This window comes from Sminthopsis crassicaudata, chromosome 6 (assembly GCF_048593235.1).
Source record: "Sminthopsis crassicaudata isolate SCR6 chromosome 6, ASM4859323v1, whole genome shotgun sequence".
In the NCBI taxonomy this organism is placed as follows: domain Eukaryota; kingdom Metazoa; phylum Chordata; class Mammalia; order Dasyuromorphia; family Dasyuridae; genus Sminthopsis; species Sminthopsis crassicaudata.
Window position 1 is genome coordinate 173,901,691 of NC_133622.1, and position 26,292 is coordinate 173,927,982.

Sequence of the window (26,292 nt, forward strand, 5' to 3'; positions counted from 1 at the left end):
ACTTTACAATAAATATTTTAGACTCAATAGACAAAGCTGTACAATAAATGCTTATGGAATAGTATTATATAATCCTGTGCAATCTAGTAGTTCTCTGAGCTCTGGTTTCCTGCTTTGCAAAATGGGGATACTATCCTTTTGTATTTCTCTTCTGTCTTTTTCTTAAATGTTTCCCTCTCCCCCCGCAATCCCTCACTCTTCAGTGAACTTTATCCCTAACACACACCCTTTGCTTTGTACTTTGGGTGAATAGACTAGAGAAAACTGACCTGAACTTTTGTCCAAGACAAATGGCTTTCTACTTCTTTTAGAAAGGTCATCGATTATGAAAATAAAGTCCCTAGGAGTTTGAGAAGGAAATACTCTCCTTTCCAGTAATTCCTGGTATGGTTTGCCAGCTGGGATTGCTTTCATCTAAGTGGAACTGACCAGCCTGCCTAGGGCTACCCCATTAATGGGGGTATGATTTCATCAGTATATGCTTTCTTTTTCCACTGTGAATTTGTGGTTTTAAAAATTCTGATTTCTACTGTGTACTTTTGTAGAAGAACTTTCTTCCCTTCCAGAAAAGAATAGGACTGGGGTGAATTCTTTTTCCAAGGTGATAATTAAACAAGGAATTGTGTATCTCTGCAAAAGTTTTTTTCCCCCCCAAGGAAGCAAATGGAACTCTTTAGAAAATATTAATGCTGAAGGAAAAGAGAGTTATTGAATATTAGCTGAATTAAATTCAGCAACTACTTACTGGAAGCCATCTTTGGAGTAGGCACTGGCCATAAAAGATAAACATTAGACACTCTTTGCACTCAGGGAAATTACATCTTATCGAATCTCCAAAGTTATTTCTGGAGAGAGAGGGTGTTTTAATAACCAGGGATGGAGAAATAACTCTTACAGGAGTTGGTGTCTGAGCTGCATAAAAGTCAGATGAGAAAGGTGCATTTCAGACAGAGAGGACCATTTGTACATGGTTACTGGAGGGGGTAGTTGTGTACAGAAAACTAATAAATTACTTGGAAAAAAAATTCACCCCAATCTTATGCTTGACCACTACATGTTAAATATAACAAGTTACTTTAACTGGAATATAGGACAAGTGAGAGGACAATAAGATCAAATAAGATTAGAAAGATAGGGAAGAGTATACATTATGAAGGATCTTAAATAACCAGCTTTTGAGTTGTCCTAGAGACTATGGGGAGTCATTGAAAATTTTTGAGTTGGGGGATAAAAAGTAGAGATAACCAAGTGGAATGGTATGAGTATAAATGAAATAAAATTTAAATCTCAGAAGAAGCTGTCTTGAGTTGAGAAAAATCGAGTTTCTTGAAAAAATAAGAGAACTGCTTTTTGCTGGAAAGAAAAGGGCTTTGGAGGAGAATCACATCTATAGAGTTCTTCCACCCTCTGACTCATATTTGTGAGTCACATCTGGTGTCCAGATGTTACTATGGCCCTGAGTTGATTTTGAATGTGATTCTGCTAATATAGCTTGTAAGGAAAATATTTCTTCAGCTCTTGAAAGTAAGCATGGTAGTTATAATTTCCTTGTTTCTCTTCGGCTATGGGGTAGAGCACGCCCCACTCTGATTTGGCTAGAGTAGAGAGTCCCTTTGGAGGGTAACTTGTGGTGCTGATTCACTGGCCGGGTGATTTTCACTTTGTTTCATGGAGTTTGTTTCTATGGTGACTTCAGAGTTGACAGGAAGTTGCCTTATGAAGCAGAGAAAACTTGGCAGTTGGAGAGATGATTCATTTTCACTCTCGTTCTGAAGGAATCCCTCTTAAAAGACCATCTCACTTATCAGTTTCTTAAGTATTTTTTCTACCTGTTTTCTCAGCACAGTGTCTAGCTTATTTTAAGAACTTATTAAATTAATGTATTGATAAATTATCTATTTGATAGTCTTTAATGATGAATCAAATATGAACTTATCAAAGAATAGTCATATATATATATTTGATTCTATTTCTGAGTTCTCTCTGCTTTCTTTGTTTAATTTCTCTGTTCTTTTTTTCTGGAACTATATAGCTTTTAATCATTCTTGCTTTAAAATACATTTTTCTAGTTTTTTTAAAATTTATTTTTCTAGTATAGTATTTTAAAAAATCAGTCTCTCCTATTTTTTATATTCTCCCCAGTTGATGACCTCCCTCCCTCCCCCCAAAAAATAACCCAAAACTTCAAACCCTCCAAAAAAATCTTCAATACATGTTCAGATAGTAGGACAAAATACATTTCCCCATTAATTGTGTTTGAAAATTTATGCCTCTTTCTGCATTTGAAAGTTATCACTTCTCGGTTGAGAGATGAATTATATATTTCATCTTTATTCTTTTGGACTTATAAATTCTCACTGTGTTAGATCAGAGTCTTTTCCAAAATCCCTCCAAGAATATCAGGATATATGATGACATAAGCTACTGAGCCATTTTGTAACAAAGAATTTATGCTCAGCGTTTCCAGAAAGACCATCATGAAGATAATTACATACAGCCTGTACACTACCATCTATTGCAAAGAAAAAACATTAAATAAACCCTTACTGTGTTATTTCTTGATCTCAATGAGGAGGTAGGAAAACCTATGAGATCATTCCAATTAAATGAACACAGACTAGAATACTCTGAATTTTATGCATATCTGGGCACAGAGGAAGATGGAGGGAGGTATGTTGGAAATATGGCTCAGAATCAAGAAACAAAAGCTGTTAACCTACATAAAAGCCTCACACCTAAAAATCATGAATACTTTATTCAGCAAGAGAGTTGAGAGATGCTGGAGAGAGCACAGATTGTATTGAATCACAGAATATGAAACAGAATCAATATAGACACAAAGTAACACACCTGGTTACCTTTGTGGTAGTTTGGTATTGACCATCCCTGTAGAAAGCTAGGGTGGCAAAGTGGAGCACTTCACTTGGAAACAGAAAGATTTATCTTCATAAGTTCAGATCTGGCCTCGGACACTTACTGGTTGTGTGTCATTTGATCCTGTTTGCCTCAGTTTCTTATCTGTAAAATGAGTTGGAGAAGAAAATGGTCAATCATTCCAGCATCTTTGCCAAGAAAACCCTAAATGAAGTCAGAAAGAGGGGGACACAACTGCCTAACAATAACATGTCTTTAGAAGCAATGACAGTTTAATGGGGCATTGCAAAACCCTAAGGCACTTTACAAATATAAGTTTTTGAGGACTTGTGTGTTGTTTTAGATTATATTGGGTCAGTTAAGCATTGCCAAAGGAAATAGGAAATTGATTAAAAAAAAAAGTAAACAGGAGTATGTCCATTTTTAGAATAGTGGCGTCACAGTGAAAGCTTATTTAGAAATGAAAGTAATGATTCTTTGTTGCTGGTTTTCTTTTCCTTAAGTGTAATGCGTTGACCAAAACCAAATAGGAAGAGTTTCAGTCAGTGGAAGAAAAGACAGATTTAGGACATGACCACAAGGATAATTCATCATATCAAAGAAGATATCTCTGTCTTCCAAACCGCCAACTGAGCTCTGCTAGTGAATAGGATGCCCAAGAATGAAGACTTAATCTGGAGTGCTTGAACAATTGTGAGCCTAATGCATTTAGGCATTTCCACCTACCCACCTACCCACCTACCCATTCATCCTGACTAACTTAGCTTATAGTAATGGGAGGTAGACATCCCTCTTACCTCCTGGTGGAATCATGTTAAACCACAAAGCCCACAGAAATTTTTTCTATAAAAATATGATATAAACACAAACTCCTTTGTTTAGCTTTTAAAGCTATTTATGATATGTCCCCAACCCATGTTTTTTCAGTTTATGTACTTCTTTACCCTCATTCATTCTGTAATTTAGCCAAATACCCTCATTCATTCTGTAATTTAGCCAAACTGGTCTATCTGATTCTCTCACACAGTTAGAAAATTTCAGTTTAGATACTACCTTCTTCACAAAGCCAGTTTTTCATTCCCCTCAACTGCTAATACTCCCACCCAAACTCCTTTTTATTTATTTTGCAGATACCGATATGACTTGGTTTTTTTTATTTTTTATTACAATGTAGGTTCATTTTGAGTAGAGCTTTTTTAAAATCCTAATTTGTAGCTTTGTTTCTGAGCTATAAATGCTCACACTAAAAAAAAAAAAAATTAGTAATTGGCTTTCAGAAGTTTTAGCACAGCTCTGGGTTAGATAGAGGGATAGGGATAGATCCTGTGATTTCATTAGGATAGGGAACATCAAAATAAGGAAACTCCCTCTCTCAGTGCAAATAGGCATCTTTCCTGTAATTTATAGCTTTAGATATTTACCTTGAACTCCATGTTCTAGGTTTGATTACTTTATTATTATTTTTGCAAGGCAAGTTGGGGTTAAGTGACTTGCTCAGATTATTTAGCTAGTAAGTGTTAAATGTCTGAAGCTGGATTTTTACTCATATCCTCCTGACTCTAGGTCAGTGCTTTATCCACTGTGCCGGTAGCTGATTTATTTTCTTTTTAAAAAATATTTTATTTTCAATTCATGAAACAAAATAAGCATTTCCATTACACAGTATAATAAAAAGATGATTGCATGAAACTACAAATCTGCCATTACAACTTGCTCTTCCCTCCAAATAAACAAAGTTATCATGTAAAATTCTTTTTTTTCTCCCCCTTGCCCTAGAAATGGCTACCATTAGACACAAATAGGTGTGTATGTGTGTATATATATATATATATATATATATATATACACATATATATGTATATGTGTGTGTATATATATATATACATATATATGTATATATATGTGACTCTCTCTCTTTTTCTGTCTTTATACCATCTATATATACTCATAGATATACCCATATATCTACATACATACATACATTTATATATATATATATTTATATAAAATTATTCCATACTTCTATCAGTTCTTTCTATACATGCAGATAGTTTCTTTCTTCATATGTCCTTTATTTTTAATTTGGGTATTTATAATAGTCAAAATGACTCAGTCACTCAAAGTTATGCTTAAAATATTGCTATTCCTACATGCATTGTTCTCTTGGTTTTGCTCACTTTGCTCTCTGTTATTTCATGCAAGTCTTTCCATATTTTTCTTATAGCACAGTAGTATTCCATCACAATCTTATACCAAAACTTGTTCAGATATTACCCAATTGATGGGGACCCCTGCAATTTCTAGTTCTTTGCCACCACAAAGAGAGCTGCTATAAACATCCTATTCACATTCAGTTATAATTACTATTTGTGAATTTCCTTTTGTCTAATTTTTACTCACTATTTTCTTTCTCAGCCTTTGTTACTGATCTGGAGGACAGATTGAGGAGAGACAATAAAGCCTATATGTTTCAGAGTTAAAATGTGAATATAGATCTTGTTGCTTTTAAGGTTGCTTCTGTCTGCTATGTCATGTCTGATACATAGCAGATGATTAATAAATACTTGCTGTTTGAAGCACTGATATGTTCCATGTTGCTGTTTATACAAATCCCATCAAGAATCTATATTGACAGTCTATCCTTTGGCTCCTTAGGCAACCAGAGGCACAGTTACTGCCTTCCCTGGCTTTGATGACCGGGCTGATGCTGAAATCCTTCGAAAAGCAATGAAGGGACTTGGTAAGAAAATCTTTAGCATTTTGTACAATTTTCTTTACACAATAATGTTCTTGGCAATAATGTCTTAGAAAAGATGGTTTTTGTCACTAAAACATTTTGACTTCACAGAGAGATTAGTTTAAAAAATTTTCCTCCTGCCTTCCCTCTAAAGCTACCTTAAACATCATGGTATAGTAGAAAAATCCTCAACTCGGGTGTCAAAGGACCTGAATTCTAATACTAGGTCTGTCATTTAGGCCTATATGACCTTTGGAAAGTTAACTAATGTTCCTGGATCTCCCTTTCCTCATCTATGAAATGAGGAAGTGGGATTAGTTAACCTCTCAAGGCCCTTCCAGCCCTGGCCCTCCAAATCCCTTCAGCCAGCCTTGGCAGGAACATAGGATATTACTAAGCCTTGAAGGCTTCCCAGAATTCTCAAACCTGCCAGAGCTTGCCAACCACTGATTTAGAAAACTCAGACTGTAACTACAGTCACACTCTATAATGGGACACCATGGGACCCAAATCCCCCCAAAAAGTATTGTTTAAAAAATGTCAATGATCTTTTTGAACTCACCAAGAAATGTAGTAAGAACAGAAGCTGTAACTGCTAACTGGAGAGAGTGGAGAATGGGAAAATGAGGGAAAGGTAATCCTTTAGAGTGTTGTGGCTTTTTTAGGGAACTCTTGGGTCATAGTGGGGCCTAGAAGAGTGGGGATATTTAGGAAAAGAACTGAGATTGTTTATGAATTAATTGCAGGTACTGATGAAGAAAGCATCCTGACTCTCCTCACAGCCCGAAGCAACGCCCAGCGCCAAGAAATCGCAGAGGCATTTAAAACTTTATTTGGAAGGGTAAGTGTCCATTGTTAAATGACAGAATTAGAATATGACAGGACCAGGCTATATGACGCATGTTGGAAACAGGCCCATCTAAATTAATTTTGGGCATCTAGGTGATATTCTAGTGCATAGAAAGGTGGGCTTGGTGGTGGGGAGACTCATCTTCCTGAGTTCAAATCTGCCTTCAGACGCTTAGTAGGTGGGTGACCTGGGCAGGCCACTTAATCTCTATCGGTGCCAGTTTCTTCATTTATAAAATGGAGATCATAATAGCACCTGCCTCTCAGTATTATTTTGCAAGCCTTAAAGTTCTTTGTAAATATGTTATTTTATAAGTAACATATAAATATATATTATTCTTATAACGCAGGAGTGACAATTCTACTCCCCTATTTCATAAACTCCCTTTGAGCTTCTTATTATTATCTGTAAGGTTAAATATAAATTACTTCACAGTTGGATCCTACCTACTCTTTCAATTTCACTTAGTACATATTTTTCTCTTCTACACACTCTGTAATCCAGTCATAATGGTCACTGAGTCATTCTTTGTGTATGTATGTGTGCATACACACACACACACACACACACACACTCTCCATCTCCAATCTTGCCGTCATTGCATTAACTGTCTCGAATCCCTGGGATGCCTTCCTTTTCACCTCTGAGCATTCCTTAACTTCCTGATGTCTGTTGTAAGAGCCTTTTCCATTTAATGTTCCATTCTGTCTACTCCATATGTAACTTATATATGCTGTCTTCCCCTTTAGAATGTAAACTTCTTGAGAGTAGGGATTATTTTCATTTTTCCTTTAAATCCTAATTTAGCATATAGTTACCACTTAGTAAATGCTGAATGTTGAAAATTGATTGCCACATATCCCTTTTCTTTAGAGCTTTTAAAAATTATATTCACTTAACTTCATTTAGAAGTGAATGGTATAGTGATTAAAAGACTTGGACTTGGACCCGAGTTCAAATTATGCCCCCTGACACTTATTAGCTATGTGACCCTAGGCAAATCACCAAACCTATTCTCATTTTCCAAATCTGTAAGATGAGGGGATTGGATGGAGTGACCTTAAAAGTATTCTTCTACTGCTAAATCTTTGATTTTTTTTGAACATCTATTATTTGTGAAGAGATAGCTTGTGTATGGAAGAGGGGACTCATTTAACACTCTTTTCCGGTCAATCCATCTGTGTTTTCCTTTTGGCAGGATCTTCTGGATGACTTGAAATCAGAACTGACGGGGAAATTTGAGAAGCTTATTGTGGCTCTTATGAAGCCTGCCAGGCTTTATGATGCCTATGAACTGAAGCATGCTCTGAAGGTAAGGGAGGAAGAAAAAGAAGAAAAAGAATCCATTCTTAAAAGCAATCAATAGTAGATTTTCTTGAAGAACCAGTCTTTGTTCTGCAATAAAAGTAAAAATGCCTTACCACATTCTTTAGTTCTGCTTTTACAAATAGCTCTGAATTGTTTTAGTGAGGCTGCTTGGAAGCTCATAGTAAGATAAAGCAAGGGGAAGAGAGAAGAGAAGGAAGGAAATCGACATGTCATTTTTAGACAAAATATTTAAGTCTTGATTTCTGCCTAATTTAATAATATCCTTTAGGTTCTTCTTGAATCTATCATCCTATCAGAGCTTTTAATTATTTGCTGCATTTGGATGTTAGCTTGAGAAGTTATCATTGTAGGAGAAAGTCAGGGTAGTTTAGTGGATAGAGAACCAAGGAAACATGTCTTAGTTGTACTGGCTGTGGGACTCTGGGCCAGTTACTTCACTGATTGCTTAATTTTCCAGGCTACTCTCAAAGACTATTATAAAGGGCACCAAAGGTGCCAGTCTATATTGGAAGTTCTTTTTTTAAAGGAGTTTCCTCATCTGGGAATTTCCTCTGCCAATAAAATCATAAACTCTATCTCTATAATCTTATTCATTAATAGGATAATAAAAAATATAATAATTATTGATGAATAAAGCTATGACAACTTTGATAATGCAGTTTAAATCAACAAACATTTATTAGACAGCTATTATATGTATGACCCTGGGGTAAGTCCTAGGAGGAAACACTTCCCATTTTTAGTTCAAGAAGGGAAATGAGATAGAATTACCAGGATGGGGAATTTTTTCCTCTCTTCCCCGGCTCCTTCTGAGAACAAGATAGCATGTTGTAGCTCACAATGTAGAAGATGGTGACTGATTATAATTCTGGCTAAAGCATCCTAGATGACAGTTGCCAGCACAACAAATGGCATTTACAGAGACAATATATCATAGTGGCTAGAGGGCTAGACTTTGTTGGAATCATATCTGGTTTTAAATTATGCCTTTGCTACTAGGGCAAGTCACAACCTCATTGTAAAATGGGAATAAAGTTCTTTCTTTTTCTATTTTTTCTTATTTTTCATTTAAGTTTTAAATAAATAATGAAAGATAAAAAATAGGAATGATTATATTGCCTACTTTACTGTGCTATCCTGAAAATCAGATGAGAAAAGTACTGTGTAAATGTCCCTTTTCCATTCTGGGAGGCTCACTACCTTGTAGAAGGGTCCTTTTTCGGATAGGTACACCTGGAACACTTATGCTGGCTGATCAAATTTTATTTATTTATTTAAAATAGTATTTAATTTTTTTCCCCGGCTAGATTCAAGAAATTTTTTTTTTTGGGGGGAGGCAATTGGGGTTAAATGACTTGCTCAGGGTCACACAACCAGGAAGTGTTAAGTGTCTGAGGCTAGATTTGAACTCATGAGCTCCTGACTTCAGGGCTGGGGCTCTATCTACTGTGCCATCTAACTGCCCCTCAAGAACATTTTGAATATTAGTTTTTGTAAGGTTTTGAGTTTCAATTTTTTTCCTTCCCCTCCCCTCTTCTGAAGATGATAGGCAATTTGATATAGTTTATAATATGATATGTAAATCATATTTTAAATAGTATTTTATTTCCTCCCCTGGCTAAATTAAGAAAATTTTTAGCATTTTTAAAAAAAAAGATTTTGAGTTTCAAATTTTTTTCTTTCCCTCTTCTGAAGATGGTAGGCAGTTTGATATATTTTATACACGTACTATCATGTTAAACATTATTTTCATATTAGTCATAGTTGGCTGACCAAATTTTAAACCACCTAATCTGGGTTCAACCAGTTTCCAATCATTGATATGGATCACCTCTGTCTCCTAGGACTTTCCTGTCCATTCTTGCCTAGATTTCTGGCAAACTTAGCTTGCCTCCTAAATCCTGAATATCCTGTGGATTTGGGCTGGTGATCAACCCTTTTTTCCTCCTTGTGAGTGGGGCGCCCACATTTCTTTTTTCTTTTTTTATTATTATTATTATTTTTTAATTTTATAATTATAAATTTTTTTGATAGTATATATGCATGAGTAATTTTTTTATATAACATTATCCCTTGTATTCATTTTTCCAAATTTTCCCCTCCCTCCCTCTACTCCCTCCCCTTGATGACAGGCAATCCCATACATTTTACATGTGTTACAGTATAACCTAAATACAATATATATGTGTAAATCCAATTTTCTTGTTGCACGTTAAGTATTGGATTCTGAAGGTATAAGTAACCTGGGTAGATAGACAGTAGTGCTAACAATTTACATTCACTTCCCAGTGCTCCTTCTCTGGCGCCCACATTTCTAAATGGACAGTTCAGATATTTCCCAGTCCATGGCATCATCTCAAGTCCTTGACTTGTTTACTTAAGTCAACTTTGACACACTCGGGTTCTTCTTAACTCTCTCCTTGTGCCCACTGTCAGGAGCCATCAGAGGACAGTGCCCAGGAACTCCTCCACCAGTGTGGCCCTTCAAGGACTGAGGGACTCATTCTCCTTGGAGACTTTTAGGAGTCTGTTCCGGAGACACTGCTTTGGGTTCTAAGATCAGCCAGGTTTTAGCTTAGGGGTCTTTTCTTGTGAGTGTCCTGGACCCCTTGATCAGCCTATGGACCCCTTTTCATAATAATGTTCTCAGGTGTATAAAATAAAATACATATCATTAGCAAAAGAAACCAAATATCTTGAAATAATATAGCCAAGCTAAATTTTTTTTAAACAAATATATTCATGGACCCTAAGTTAAGAACCCTGGTTCTAGAGAACTCAGCTCTCAAGCCATCTATGATCCAAATTCAGAAGTTTCTCATGATAAAGAAGAGCTTGTTCATTCCGCTGAAGTACATCAGTGGTTCCTGCTATGGGACAATCTTTGCCCATAGTTTTTGAAGGAATTCTTAGTCCCTTTGTAATCATTCTTTAACCTCTGCCCAGTCATTTTAATGCCTGTTCATTTGTTTTATTTTTTTATTTTTTTTACTATTCTGTAACTCATTGAACTTCTTTTATTTTCTCACCTGTCTCTTCTTTCCTAATATCTGTTGACAATTCTTCAAAGCAAATTTTCTTTCCTTATCTCTTGGTTTCAGTGTTTATCTGAACAACTTTTTACATTTGTTCCTAATGATAGGATTTTGTCTTCTTAAGGGCAAAGATCTAATCCATATTTAACTTTTAAACTTTTAACATTTAACTGCTTTGAAGCAGACTATCTTTATCCATTGTCTTCATCTGAGGCTTTTATTCCCCCACAAGGAATCATTCTTCTCCTCAACTAAATATTACTCTGAAGGATTTTTCCAACAGGAATTCTTGTATTTTAGTCTTCAGAATCCTCCTGGTCTAGTAGATTATCAGTTTCCCTAAAGTGCTGTCTCTCTTTTTCACTCAGATGTTATCCATCTAAACCCCATCTCAGAGTGGGTCAGAGCTATAAGTAACAGGAGGATTAGTGGCTTTTAGCCTGAAGTATGAGAAGCTTAATTGAAGGAAGCTAGTTGTGTGGTGCTTTTTATTTATTTAAAGAAAAGTACAGCAAGACCTTTTATTTTATTTTCTTAATAGTGTTTTATGTTTCAGTTACAGGTAAGATAGTTTTTTAACATTTATTTGATTTACTTTATTCATTTGTGAATATCAGTTATTGCTCTAAAGTGTTTTATCTATGTGATAAATTATGATCAGTAATAATAATAATTAGCATTTATATAGTGCTTTAAGATTTGAAAAGGACTTTACAATTATTATCTCATTTTACTCTCACAACAATTCTGGGAGGTAGTTGCTATTATCATTCCTACTTTGCAGTTGAGGAAACTGAGGCAGAGAGGTTAAGTGACTTCCCTCAAATTTGAATTCAGGTCTTGCTGATTCCAGGTCCTTACTCTCTCCTCTATTAAAGTAGAATGGAGATTCTTAGTGTCACATATGACACTTTGCACAAAATAAGAGCTTGTGGATTAAGCTGAATCAAAATGGGAAACACAGTCATGGCTGTGTATAATCTGTAAGCATATTGATGTCTAGTTAAAACTTAATCTATTAAGTAGCTAATTTTGTATCCTAACTACAAAATCAGGAAATCTAAATGGAGGCATTTGTGCAAAAGAAAAGGAGACATTGTGGCTGTGAAGGACAGAACTTTGGCCTAGGATTCTGGAGGCTTGGGATCTCATGCGATTTTGCTTTAGATTAGGAAGTGTGACTTTGATCCAGGATGTACCCTTTTCCGAGATTCAGTTTCTTATTTATAAAATGAAGGGGTTTAAATAATATCCTGTCCAGTTTTGTTTCTGTAAATAAGCAGATGGCTGGAACACTGAATAAAATGCTAAGGTTAAGAAGTTGCGTGTTTTTTTTTAGTTGTGTTCCCTTTTGGGATTTTCTTGTCAAAGATACTGGAATGGTTTGTCATTTCCTTCCCCAGCTCCTTTTATGGGTTAGAAAATTGGGGCAAACAGGATTAAGGGTCACACAGCTAGTAATTTCAAATGTTGTCTCAGATGCTATCTACAAGATTTTGAAAAAGTCACTTGCCCTTTGTCTTCTGTTTTCAACTTTAAAAATAGGGATAACAATAGCCCCTATCTACCAGAGGTTTTGTGAGTATTAAATGAGACAATAATATAAAGTATTTAGCATAATGCTTGACTCAACAAGTACTTGTTCTTTTCTCTGTCCTTTTCCTCATTAAATGCCCCCTTTCCCCAGATTCCATAAAATATTTGACTTGATCTGTTTTAAGATGTGACTAATTGTTATTTTCTTTTGTTGACTTTGGGTTGATTTGCAATTTGATTTCCATTTTTTTTCCATTCAGGGAGCTGGGACAAATGAAAAAGTGTTGACTGAAATTCTGGCGTCCAGAACCCCTGAAGAATTAATGAGCATAAAACAAGCTTATGAAGAAGGTAATTATTGAAATCAGTTTTTCCTGATGGTCACTATTGTCCATCCCATTTACACCAAATCAAGGGATTTCATTTTCTATCTTCAATAGTGAAATGATTTGGAAAATAGTACAGTATAGATGGGCATGTTCATCAGAGTTACATCTGGGAACAATAGCTAACATATTAGATGATAAAGTCAGTATCCCAAAGCACTGCATTAAGCCCTTTAAAAATCTTATTTCACTGGAGCTTCACAACAATCCTGGGGACAGAGGTGCTAGTATTATTCACATTTTCCAAAGTATTATCCACATTTTCCAATTAAGGAAATTGAAGCAGATGGAGTATAAATGGCCTGCCCAGGAGTGTCTGAGGCTGGATTTGAACTCAGATTTTCCTGACTCCAGGTGTAGTGCTCTATCCATTTTTGATACCTATTTGTAGGCTTAAAAAAAGCTTAATATGATTAAGAACTGTTAAATTAAGGTCTAGGGTGGGAAAAGCCCTGGTTAGATCTCATTGTGTTCTGTTTTTGGTTCTTCATATTAGGGAGGACAGTAATTAAGTAGTGAGTTCCCCCATCAGAGTGGGCTTTCAAGGACTGAGGGACTCATTCTCTTTGGAGGTTTTTAGGAGTCTGTTCTGGAGACACTGCTTTGGGTTCTAAGATTAGCCAGGTTTTAGACTTAGAGGTCCTAACCTTTTCTTGTGAGTGTCTTGGACTCCTTGATCAGCCTATGGACCCCTTTTCATAATAATGTTCTCAGATGTATAAAATAAAATACATACCATTAGCAAAAGAAACCAAGTATCTTGAAATAATATAGCCAAGCTATTTTTTTTTAAACAAATATGTTCATGGACCTTAAGTTAAGAGCCCTGGTTCTAGAGAACTCAATTCTAGAGAACCCTGCTGAAGTCCATCAGTGTTTTCTACTATGGGACAATCCTGTTATAGGTCAATCTTGTGGAAGAAACATTAGATTCATTGACCCCAGAGGGCCTGAATACTTCTGGCCTCCTCTTCTGTTGTTCCTCAACCTTTTGCAGACTTTATCACTTAGTTGAAAACACTCTCTCCAAAGTTACCAAGGGTATCTTTTTTTTTTTTTAAATTAACAAGTATTTATTTTATCATCTTCTTACTTTACTCTTCCTCTGTATTAGAACAAATATGCCTCCAAGTAAAATGAATTCTTCAATTGGCTATGTCCAGAAATCTCTCTTCTTCTACACCTTTGGTGCATCATTACTTTATCAGGAGATGAATAGAATTCTTTATCTTCCATCTTTTAGAATCATGATGGTTCATTGTATTGAACAGAGATTTTAACCTTTCAAAGCTGTTACAAGGATCTCTCAATTAGTATTAAATCTCTTCCTAACTGATATCTCTGCTGCTGACATAGTATTTTTCTCCAGTTACATTCAAAACAATTTTTTACATTTGTTTTTAAGATTTTTGAGTTCTAGGTTCTTTCCTTTATCCCTACACACAATTAAGAAACCACATATGAAATTATACAAAACATTTCCATAAAAGTTAAATTGTGAAAGAAAACGTAGATCTTTCACCCTAATGAAAATAAAAACCTTCCAGAAAAGTTAAGTTAAAAATAGAGATCGAGAGATATACATAGATTTCTAGTCACACATGTATATATACACATCCATATATATATATGTATATATATGCATGCCCACATATATGCATATATTTATGTATGTTTTTGTATATATACATCACACACAGAGATATGTGTGCGTATAAATATATATCTATATGCTTTTTGTTTCAGTTGTGTCTGAAGTTTTGACCTCACTTGGAATTTTCTTGGCAGATACTGGAATTGTTTGCTATTTTCTTCTCCTGGTCATTTTACAGATGAGGAAATTAAGGCAAAAGGATTTAGTGACATTCCCAGGATCATACAACTAATAGTTGTCTGAGACTAGATGTGAGCTCATGACGATGAATCTTCCTTGTTCCAAACCCAGTGTTCTATCTGTTATAGTTCCATTTCTGTATCATATCTATCTAGTTCTAGTTTGTCTCCTGAGGTCCAGTTCTGTCTCTAACTGCTCCCCAACTACTTATAGGACATCTTGAACTGGATATCCCTTAGGCTTCTCAGATTCAACATGTCTTAGACAGAATTCATTTTCTCTCTTCCTAAATCCTCCCCTCTTTTTGATTTCCCCTTTTTCTATCCAGGATACCACTATCATTATAGTCTTTTAGTTTCACAGCCTCAGAACCAGCCTTAAGTCATCACTCTGTCCAGTTTCTGTCCACTGATCTTATTTCTACTCTCTGGGGTCCAAGTAGTAGTGACTAGAATATAGGAATTGTAGTTGGAAAGCTCTGAATTCAGATCTTCACTCAGACATTTCCTAGCTCTGTGAGTATGGGCAAATTATTTCTTTGAGCTTTAGTTTTCACCATTGAAAAATGAGAGGTATGACTTGATGTCCACCATGGTCTTTTCCGTCTCTAGTTGTGTGTTCCTAAGTGTATTTCTAACTCTTTAAATATTTGAAGACACTTCCATCTTGCTTAAGTCTTCTTTTCCTCAGTCTCAATGCCCCCAGGTCTTCAGCCAGTCCTTGTATGGACTGTCCAGTGTATGAACACTGGTTCTGTGGTCCCCATGCCACCTTGGTCTCCTCCAGAGTGGAGATGCTCTAGCTGTTTGACATTGATAAATCACGTGGTTTTGTTTTCTTGCAGAGTATGGCTCCAGTCTGGAGGATGATGTCATTGGGGATACTTCTGGATACTACCAGAGAATGCTGGTGGTTCTTCTGCAGGTAATGTTTTGGCAAGAGATGGAGGGGGGAGAGGTAAGAAGCGCTGGACAAATAGCAAAGCTGATTTGAATCTATTATGGAGAGTAATTTAAAAATATGTCTCTTTGAAATCTTGCTACTCATTTTCTGTACTTGGGATTATCATCAGTTTAACCAGTGGCTAGCTATTTGATCAGATATTCAGTTGTGGCCATCTTTTGTATTGAATACTTTCCCCTGATGCCTTATCATGACATGAAGGAGTACTTAAGTGTTTAAGGAAGGTCATGGAAGACCAAGGCTTGGAAGGTGTTACCATGGTAGAAAGAGTCTTGTTGGTCCAGGGACAAACTCTGTGTCTTTCTCTTTTGGGGACTAGCTAAGGGTAGCTTGAGCATTGCTCAAGTTAGTTAGGGATGTACTGGGCCATGGCACCTCATGTAGACCTACCATGGGATAGAGTGAGGGGATGATGTGGTTCTGAGGAGGAATATCCCTACCTACAAAACCATGAACAGCCTTCAGCAGAAGTACCGGTGACATGTGTTTATACCTGGGATCCATGGGGATGTTCAAATGGCCAATCCACAAAGACTCATAGGGAAGTTCCCAGTCTCTTTATCTATAACGTATAAAGTGTTGTAGACATAAAGATGAAAAGGACCTCAGGCCATCTAGTCATTGCACTGAACAAATAAAGGCCCAGAGAAGTTTAGACATCAGCCCACTGTTGGCAGAGGGCAAAAGCAGACTTTCAAATTCAGGTCCCATGAAACTAGGATCTTTCTTTCCCCTGAAGCTCTCTTATCAGTCTGCTTTTATACAGGGCTGTGAGATGGTATGTGAGTTCTAATTGTCTTCATATGGACCTGAATTCTGACCTTCATATGACTTCTACGGTCATCTTTACAAACCATACATTTTTCCTTCTCCCAAATTGGGTTTGGATGAATCTGGGTGTTTCACTGGCTAAATTAGTGATTAACTTTTTCTAACTGATTATCTTTTTCTTCTTTCCCCAACATGTATTTTGTTTTACTTCCAGGGATATCTCAGTATTCTAACTGGTCCTGAGATGTAACTTTGTGGTTCTTGGATCTGTTGTAGGCTAATCGAGATGCTGATAATGGATTCAATGAAGATCTAGTGGAACAGGATGCTAAGGTAAGTGAAGACTGGCTCTTTGAAGACTGGTCACTTTGTTGTTGTTTAGTCATGTCTGACTCTTTTCTTGGTAAGAATATTGGAATGACTTGCCATTTATTTCTCCAATCTATCCCTGTTTTATAGATGAAGAACTGAGATAGATAGGTTAAATGACTTGTCCAGGGTAACACAAGGATCTGCAACTGGATTTGAACTCAGATCTTCTTGACTCCAGACCTGCTGCTCTCTCCCCTGCACTGGTTGGCTGGCCACTTGTTTACTGTTTGAAGCAGAAGTTAATAAGGGACCCAATGTGTAAAATATCAGACTACAAAAATAGTTTTAATAACAGGCCACTTAGAAGTTAGACCATAGACCTGTGACAACAAAACATCTAATTTACTCCATAGGGAAAATTAAATAAAATAGCAGTGTCATGGAGAGAAGCTTTGAGACTTTGTCAACATGTACAACTTGCCTATTGAGAAGGCAACAGATCAATTTATGGATTGTTGGCATATAGATTTAGGATTTATAGGATCATGGATTTAGGGCTGCTTGGAGTCACTGGGTCATTTTACAAATAAGCAAACTGAGTCATGGAAGGATAAAAATTAGGAAAGAAGGAAGGAAGAAAGATAGTCTCTGTGGTCCCTTTCAGCAAAACTTAAGTGATGCTAAATCACTTTTCTCTGGAAAATTCCCTCATTTGTAAGACAAGGAGGGTAAGTCTCTGAGGTCTTTTTCAGCTCTAGATCTAGTCTTAAATTCTTTCTCCCTAGGCCTCAGTTTACTCCCTCCCCCTAATGCTAAAGCTCCAATCCTATCAATTCTGTCAAATTGCCAGATGAGTAAAATGTGACTCCTTTTTAGCAGATACAGGGAAAGTTTTTTTTTTTTTTTTTTTCAAATTCATGAAAGATCCTTTTATGCCTCTGAAATTTATGTTCACTGAAAGAATCTTGGGACTCCTATCAGTGAGAACATTCCAGTTGCCTTGTTGGCACCTCCTAAATAAATGCATTCCTTGTTTTAAGCTACTAATCACTCCCTTTGGCTTGAAAAGCAAACACTTCATTGGTTGAAGTTTCCTGAGAGTGTCTGAATGAGCCATTGAAGGTGTTCAAAGGTACAGCATCTGTTCTATACAATCTGTCCATCAGTGAGAGCCTGGGCAAAGTCAGGATGAGGTTAGGGAGTTTTCAGGACTCAGAAATTCCATCACTGCTTTAAATGAGACCTATCAGATGCTCACCTAGAGTCAAAGCGATGAAGACAGACTGAAAATGCCATATTCTATACCCAGGAATCTCATGTTGCAGTAATGGGCAATTTTCTTCTCAAATTACACTTGAAAATCCAGTCTGCCTTTTCTATCGTGGGCCCCAATGGGGGTAATGTGTGCCTTAGTCACCTGGCAAGGACATGTCTACAACCGCTTTCTTTGGCAAGTTACTTTTGAGACCTTGCCAGAGCTTCTTCAGCTAAGGAGGGTGAGAGCTAACCAGGGAAGAAAGGAGCCAGCAAGCTCCTAGGTAACCCACTAGGTTTGAGGTCTCTATAATCAAATCCTCAGAGATCAGAGTTTTTGTACTATGGACCCCTTCTACAATCTGGAGAAACTTTTCAGAATAATGTTTTTAAATTCATAAAATAGGATTTCAAAGGAAAATAATTAGATATGAATATAATTATAAATTTTTTTTTAAAGTTCATAGAGCCCAGATGAAGAGTCCTTGATTTAGAAACATGGACTTGTATAGTTTTTTTTTTCCTCAAGAGGTCAAAAGGGAGCCAGAAAGGACCTTATATTAGCTTAACTCAACAGACATTTATAATGTGTCTATAATGTTTTAGGGACCGAGGATACAAAAACAAAATCAGAGGAAGGGCTGCCTTAGTTTGCTTATAGCCTTGTGGGAGAATACAACATGTAAATAGATTAAAAAGTATAAAATACATACCAAGACAAAACTAAGGTATGATACAAAGCAAAATATGCAAATGAAAGAGAATGAGACATTTGTCTATGAGACAGTGAGTCTAATGAGGGATGGGGAGGAGCTCTCAGAGGCCATAGCACATCTAAGCTGAGTTTTGGAGGAAGCTGGGAATTCCAGGGGCTAGTGGGGGAGAGGGAACACTTCCACACACAGAGGACTTTATTTGTTTACAGAGGAAGTCACAGGGGCAGTAAGAATCCCAGGTAGGTTAAAGATTTAGATTTGCTGCCTCCAGAGGAGACACAGGGCTGCACTAATAGGTTAATGCTATGGGTTGACATGGTTTTAAAAAAGACAACCCGGGTTTTATTGTTGTTGCTAAACAATAGAGCACACCGATCCAGCTGGGCTGGGCCCGGGACAACTGGCCAGAACACTTACAGATAAGCAAGAAGTGTTGCAGATCTGAGCTGGCAGCTATGAGAAGGGCTCTCCTCAGGGAGGACTTAGATATTTGGCCAGAGGTTAGGGAAGAAGAGGACCTTGCTTATCTCCCTGACCCCAGCAGGCAGGCACTTGGCTCCAGAAATAGCCACCATCTTGAGGCAGTGGCTGGGACAAAGTGAGGAAGAAAAGGATCATTTAGCCAGAACCACCCAGCAGAGGAATTCCTGAACCCAGCCTCCTGAAGGGAAAAGCATTCCTAGAATTCCTGGGCCCTGCAGGAGTTGGGGCCAAGGCTGAACAAGAATCCAGTGCTGGGGTGGAGGAGCAGATCTGAAATTTGCCTTCCAGACTCCCCCTGGAGAATTTTAACCATGGGGCCTGAGCCAAAGAGCTATTTGGAGAACACACCCAAGACTGAATCTGGTCTGAGTAAGCTTAGCTTGCTGGCTACAGGATATACTTTATTCTAGGGCTTTCCCTTTTTCAGTGTACTTTCCTTCACATTCATTATTTCAGTCATCCTTCCACTTTCTTCCAATTACTCATGTTTACTTAGGGAGTAGTACAATATGAGGAAAAGATCAATAATAGCTTTGGAATCAAAGTACCTGACATTAATGGTGTGATCAAGGGCACCTTTCCCCATTAAGACTCAGTTTCCTCATCCATAAAATGAAGGATTCAGACATGACTGAAAATAGCTGAATAATATTCAGAAAGTTCATTTTTATAATAAAACTAAAGTCAAACTTAGAGTTGGAAAAGACCTCAGGTATCTAGCTCAATCCTTATCCATCTTGTCCTGTTTGAAAACTGTCATTCCATGATACAACCATTCTGGTTTTGGATAGCTGTAGGGGTACCCAGAGCATAGAGTCTTTATATTTAGTCCAACATTCTATTTACATATTTCTGTTACTTGGTTTTTGTAATTATATCAATTAGGAGAGAGGGGTTGTTTAGTCATTTTAATTGTGTCCAACTCTTGGTTGACCCTATTTGAGATTTTCTTGGCAAATATACTAGAATGATTTGCCATTTTCTTCTCCAGCTCATTTTACAGATGAGGAAATTGAGGCAAATGGAGTTAAGTGACTTGCCTTAGCTAGTAATTGGCTGAGGCCACATTGGAATTCAGGGAGATGAGTCTTCCTAACTCCAGTATTCTATCCAGTATTCTAGCATTATGGCACCACCTAGCTGCCCTTGGGAGAGATGGCAATGGGAATCAGAGGTTGAAAAATTCACTATCCCCTTGTTCTTAAGTGCTCCTATTTCATTTACTAGAATCCTGGCCATTCATGGAGTGAGATTGAACAGAGGAAGGAAGAAAGGAAACAAGAATTTATTAAGCACCCCCAAGTCCCAGGCACTGCACTGAGTGCTTTGCAAATATTTTATTTGACCTTCACGGCAATCCTGGGACTCAGGTGCTTATTATGATCCTCATTTTATACTTGAGGAAACTAAGGCAGGAGTTAAGTGACTGAGGGTCAATGAGGGATACTGAGAGTCATCCAACTAGTAAGTGTCTGAAGTTACTAAAAGTTTAAGGCTGTCTTTGAACTCATCTCTTCCTGACTCTAGGCCTGTACTCTAGCGATTTATCTGATCTTATATATCATTCCTTCTTTCTCTGTACCTTCCAAACTAAATCATCCTCACTAATTCCAGTACTGTCACCCTGCAGTCATTCTGTGATTGAGACAATTCATTTCCCACTTCTGGATGTTTCTTCCAGTTCTCCCTCTTACATGATATTCACTCTCTCCTGATTCCCTTGGCTTCCTTCAAGTCCCTGTTAAACTACCAGAGTAGGAACCCTTTCCCAGTTCTGGTGCTTTTTCTATGTTGATCATCTCTAACTTATCCCATTTCTAGCTTATTTTACACAGTTACCACAATTCTGTGGTGTTATTATAAAGTCCTGACTTTTAAAGAGGACTTAGCTGAGCAGGGTGGAAACTCTCACTATCCACCAGGGGAATAAGTTGCCTCCCCTGCGCTGGAATGCAATTATTGCCCTGAGCTTAGAAAATGAAGAGATTGGTCAACTCTTATTGGGAATTCATTTTAATTCTAACCAACAAATATTTTGTAAGCATTTGCTACATACCAAGACAAAGATATAAAGATAGAAAGCATAATATCCCTGTCCTCACAGGGCTTCCATTCTATTTGGGCTTAGTGATGGTGGTGGGTGGAAGGGCATAGACACATGGAACACAAATTATAATATAATTGTACACAACATATAATAATACAATTACATATGAAATATCTTTAAGGCTGCTATTGGTTGAGGGGAAGCAGAAGGAAATCAGGAAATCAAGATGCCATAGTTGGTATTGGAGCTTTTTTTTTTTTTTTTTTTTTTTTTTTTTTTTTGGTGTGTGACTTGCTTAGGATCATATAACTATTAAATATCAAGTGTGTGAGGTGAAATTTGAACTCAGGTCCTCCTTCCTCCAGGGCTGGAGCTAGTCTTTACATGGAATTTCAGGAAATGACTTTACTCCCTTTCAAGGGTCTTTAGGGAACTGAGAATGATACAAGGAGAGTCTGGGATTTCAGAAGACCACTCTTTGCAAGTGAGAGAGGTCTAGATCTCAAGGACTTTTTTAGCCACAGATGCTAAGTAGACACATGTCCTAGTATTCATAGTTCAGTTTGGTTATATCATCATATAACCAATCAGGATTAAGTGCCTGAGGCCAGATTAGAAATCAGGTCCTTATGACTCCAAAACAAGTACTCTCTTCTCTGTATGACTTAGTTGCCCTAGCATCATAGATTTGTAACTGGAAGGGACCTCAAAGCCTATCAAGCCCACACCCCTCATTTTACAGATGAGGAAACTGAGGCAAACAGAATTGGAGTGACTTGCCTAGGATCACCCCCAATAAGTATCTGAGAATGGATTTGAATTCAGATTTTCTTGACTTCATGCCAGGTGCTCTATCCACCACACCATGTAGCTGCTTCTGATTTTTCCCATCTCAGAACCTAATAACCTCTCACATGAATGATTACAAAAACCTACTTCTTGGTTTGTCTACCTCAAATCTTTTCCTTCCCCCCCTCATTTACCACACAGCTGCCAAAATGATTTTCCTGAAATGCCAGTCCAATCTTGTCACTCACTGTTCTGCTCAAAAAAGTTTCAGTGTCTCCTATTACACTTAGGATCCAATAGAAACTACTTTCGTGTTAAAATAAAACAAAACAAAAAAACCAAAACTCCCAAACAAAACAAAAACCTCTCAAATTCCCTTATCTGATCTTGTTATCATTCCTTCTTTCTCCGTACCTTATACCTTCTAAGCCAAATCATCCTCTGTAACTTCAGTACTTTCACCTCTGGGTCATTTAGTGATTGAGATACCTTGTTTCCCACCTCCAGATGTGTTCTCTGGCTCTCTTCCCCCCCCTCCCCCATATGTGATATTCCTTCCCGCTTCTCGCTTCCTTCCTGGAAGCCTTTCCCCATTCTAGTGCCTTTTTCCATGTTGATCATCTCTAACTTATCCCAGCTCTAGCCTATTTTACTCAGTTGCTTGCATGCTGTCTCTCTCATTAGACTGTGAGGTCCCAGAGAAAAGAACCATCATTTACCATTGTATCCCCTCACTTAGCACAGTAGTCACTTAATAAATGTTTAGTGACTTGATGACTTGTTTGACTTTCCTTCCTCCCTAATTTCTGCTATCTAGTTAACTGTTCAACTCTTCATGGTTGCCTGCTCCCATATCTTTTATCCCTTTGTGGTCTTCTTTTACCTCTGTCCTTGCTAATTCCTTGTAAGACCTCAGTATTGGACTACTCCCACCATTTGCCTCTAATTGTTGAGTATCTGAATAGAAGTGAAGGAAGACATGCAGTTATTCTAACTAGAGCTCCTGCAATTTTATAGTGTATAATCTCTACTAGGTCCTCACTGCAGCCAGGCAATCTTTCTGTTCCTCTCAAATCAATTTACTATCCCATTCTCCATTAGGACTGTTGTAGACCTTTTCTTTTTTGAAGCCTCTTGCATCTACTCTCCTCCCCACCAATAAAAGTAAACTCTTATAATAAGTAATAAGTGATGCCTACTATGCGCCACCTTGCTGAGCTCTTTATAATTATTGTTTTATTTGATTCTCACAGCAACCCTTGGGAGGTAGGTGCTATTATTATCCCCATTTTGCAGATGAGGAAATGGAGGCAACCTGAGGTGAAGTGACTTGCCTAGGGTCACATGGTAAGTGGCTGAGGCCAGATTTGAACTCAGGTCTTCCTGGCTCCAGACCATCCTATTCACTGTGACACCTAGCTGCCTCATAAATATACATAATAAGCAAAACTAAATCCCAGAGTAGCAATGTCCAAAAACTTTATGTTTTTATCTGAAGTCCTTCACCCCTTTGTTAGGAGGTAGGTAGCCTGCTTGATTATTATTATTATTTCTTTAGACTCGTGGTTAGTTATTTCATTGAGCAGAATTTTTAATTCTTTTCAAGGTGCTTGTCTTTAGGATGTTGTTCTTATTGTATTTGATTTCTTCTCATTTCACTTTGCATTATTCATTACAGCTCTTCCCAGGTTTCTCTGAAATAATCTTTTTTGTAATTTCTTATGGCATAATGAAATAAAGATGAATTGATATAAACATAATTTGTAAATCTTTAAAGCAACCAAGTTCTAAAAGACCCCTAAATATGAGGACTGAAATAATGGGCTTTTGTTTGTTGAAATTATCACAGGACCTGTTCCAAGCTGGGGAATTGAAATGGGGGACAGATGAAGAAAAATTCATCACCATTCTGGGAACACGTAGTGTGCCTCACTTAAGAAAGGGTAAGTCAAGAAAGGTTGAAGGCTAAAGACTTTTCACAATTTCCAAAGGTATTGACCCAATGTATAGGTGAAATATTTTAAAGAATTGACTCAATATCACTGTATTTCTGAGTTTGCTAAAGTAACCTAAAATAAAAATTTCTTTTTAGATTTTCAAATTATTCCTTTTTATTGAGTCTCTTATATGATGGAAATGCACAGGGTGGGGAAAATGGAGATTGGTTGGGGTGGATTAGGGTGAAGGTGGGCAACAGACATGGTCCTGGACTTGGAATCTGAAGGTTACATGTCCACAAAGATTTGTGGGGTCTCAGGCTCATGGATTTAGAGATGGAAATGACTTCAGAGTGCATGGAGTCCAACCCCCTTTTGTTTCATGGATGAGGAAATTGAGTCCCACAGATGGGAAGCAACTTTGCTTAAGGCATCCAAGTTTGTGAATAGCACAGCTGAAATTTGAATCTGGCACCTCTGATCCCACATTCATCCCTTTTTTCATGATATAACTCATCTTCTCTAGGTTGAGTTGCCACGCCTGACATTTATTAGCCCTGTGATGTAGGCAAAAATCATTTAACCTGTCTTTGAGCATCTGCTTCATCTATAAAAGAGTCTTGATAATACTGGTAATAATTTATAACTTTCAAAGATTTTCACAACTCCTTTATGAGCACCGAAGGGTGGGTATTCCCATTTTACAGGTGAGAAAATTGGCATCCAGAGATTAAAGGATTCTCACCATGTTAACAACAAAATGGTATGGTGGATAAAATGCTAGACTTGGAATCAAGAGAATCTAGCTTCAAATCCTGCCTTAGATACTTAGCTGTGTGACTATTCACTTAACCTTGTGTACCTTAGTTTACTTATTTGTAAAATTAGTATATTGGACTGCATGTCTCTAAGGTCCTTTCCAAATCTAAATGTTTGATGACTATAATTTTAAGTCATTTTGTCTCTTTCTTTGAGCTTCTGTTTTCTCATCTGAAAAATGAAGAAATGGATGGATAGAAAGCTTTTGGGTTTCCTATGAGTTCTATGTCTATTCTGTGTTGCATCAGAACAGTTTTGAGTGTAACATTGCAGGATTATTCACAGCAAATATGATGTTGAATAAGGTACTTAAGTATTCTTTACTCAACATATTTGACAAAAATAAGATGCATTGATTTGAGATTCCTTATCTATTTTCTGTCTGTCTGTCAAATCTTCCATCTCTCTGTCTGTCTCTTAATAATTTATCAACCTATCATCTATCTGTGTCTACCTATCTATTCATCCATCAGTATGTTATGTATTATTCTACTATCTATCATCTATCAATATGCCATTTATTATCTTATCTATCATATTTATTTCTCTGTATCATCTACCTACCTCTGTCTTTCAATTCATACATCCTTCCATTTATCTGTCTTGTCTATATATTTATCTGTCTCTTGCTGTTATATATCAATCTATCATCTAATATCTGTCACCTATCATCTTTTTAATCTATCTCTATATCATCTATCAATCCATCTATCTTTTATAACTATCTCTTTATATGTCATTCATCAATCCATAATTTATCTATATCTGTATAAGTGACTGAGGCTAGATTTGAACTCAGGTCCTCCTGACTTCAGGGCTGGTACTCTATCCATTGTACCACCTAGCTGCCCTACTGTAGAGGTATTGTTAAGAGTTTCTTTTGAAGTTGTGGCTGTGAGGAGCATTAAAAATATATTGACTGGTATGGATCACTTTGTGCCTCTCATAGTCTTTATGGAAAATTCCCCTGGAAAAAGAGAGAAGATCCAGGAGTTACTTGGAACTAAAAGTTCCTGCAGGGAATCTGGACAATTTCCCATCCCATTTTTTTGAGATAACTTATGGAAATCACTTTGCAAATCTCAAAGCACTATATAAATGCAGCCTCTAATATTTACCTCAGTAAAACAAAAATTTCCATTGTTTTTCAGTATTTGATAAATACATGACGATATCAGGATTTCAAATTGAAGAAACCATTGACCGGGAAACATCGGGTCACCTGGAACAGCTGCTCCTTGCTATTGGTAGGTAATCTTACAGTATTTCTGTTGGTTGACATGCAATATTTTTATATCAATCAACAAGTTTTATTAAGTACTTGCTCTGTGCCAGGCACTGATAACAAGGGTATCATGGAAGAAAATCATTTGTTATTTTATTCAGAGAAATGAATAGCTGCGGGTAACATGATCAGGAATTTAGTTAACACTTGAACTCTCCTTCAAGATTTAGTTCAAAGGCTGTGTTGGTCCCTTTTTGGATCACCTGGAAATTTTCTTTCTTCCTTCATTTAGTGACCTTTTCATATGCTTCATAACCAGGGATATGATGTTGTTTAGTCATTTCAGTCACACCTTTCCCTTTGTAACCCCATTTGGGGTTTTCTTGGCAAAGATA

The 26,292-nt window shown here is 37.0% G+C and overlaps 1 protein-coding gene across 3 annotated transcripts in view; it reads left to right on the plus strand.

Moving 5' to 3' along the window:
- ANXA5 (annexin A5) overlaps positions 1-26,292 on the plus strand; it is a 50,992-nt gene that overhangs the window by 19,876 nt on the left and 4,824 nt on the right. For 2 of the 3 annotated variants that reach the window (XM_074275053.1, XM_074275054.1), the window contains exons 3-10: positions 5,530-5,614; positions 6,358-6,452; positions 7,660-7,773; positions 12,622-12,712; positions 15,426-15,505; positions 16,592-16,648; positions 23,766-23,859; positions 25,824-25,919. In XM_074275053.1, coding sequence (XP_074131154.1) covers positions 5,530-5,614; positions 6,358-6,452; positions 7,660-7,773; positions 12,622-12,712; positions 15,426-15,505; positions 16,592-16,648; positions 23,766-23,859; positions 25,824-25,919 — 712 coding nt within the window. Of the gene's footprint in view, positions 1-5,509; positions 5,615-6,357; positions 6,453-7,659; positions 7,774-12,621; positions 12,713-15,425; positions 15,506-16,591; positions 16,649-23,765; positions 23,860-25,823; positions 25,920-26,292 lie in introns of all 3 variants that reach the window. The other variant, XM_074275055.1, reaches the window with a different exon arrangement.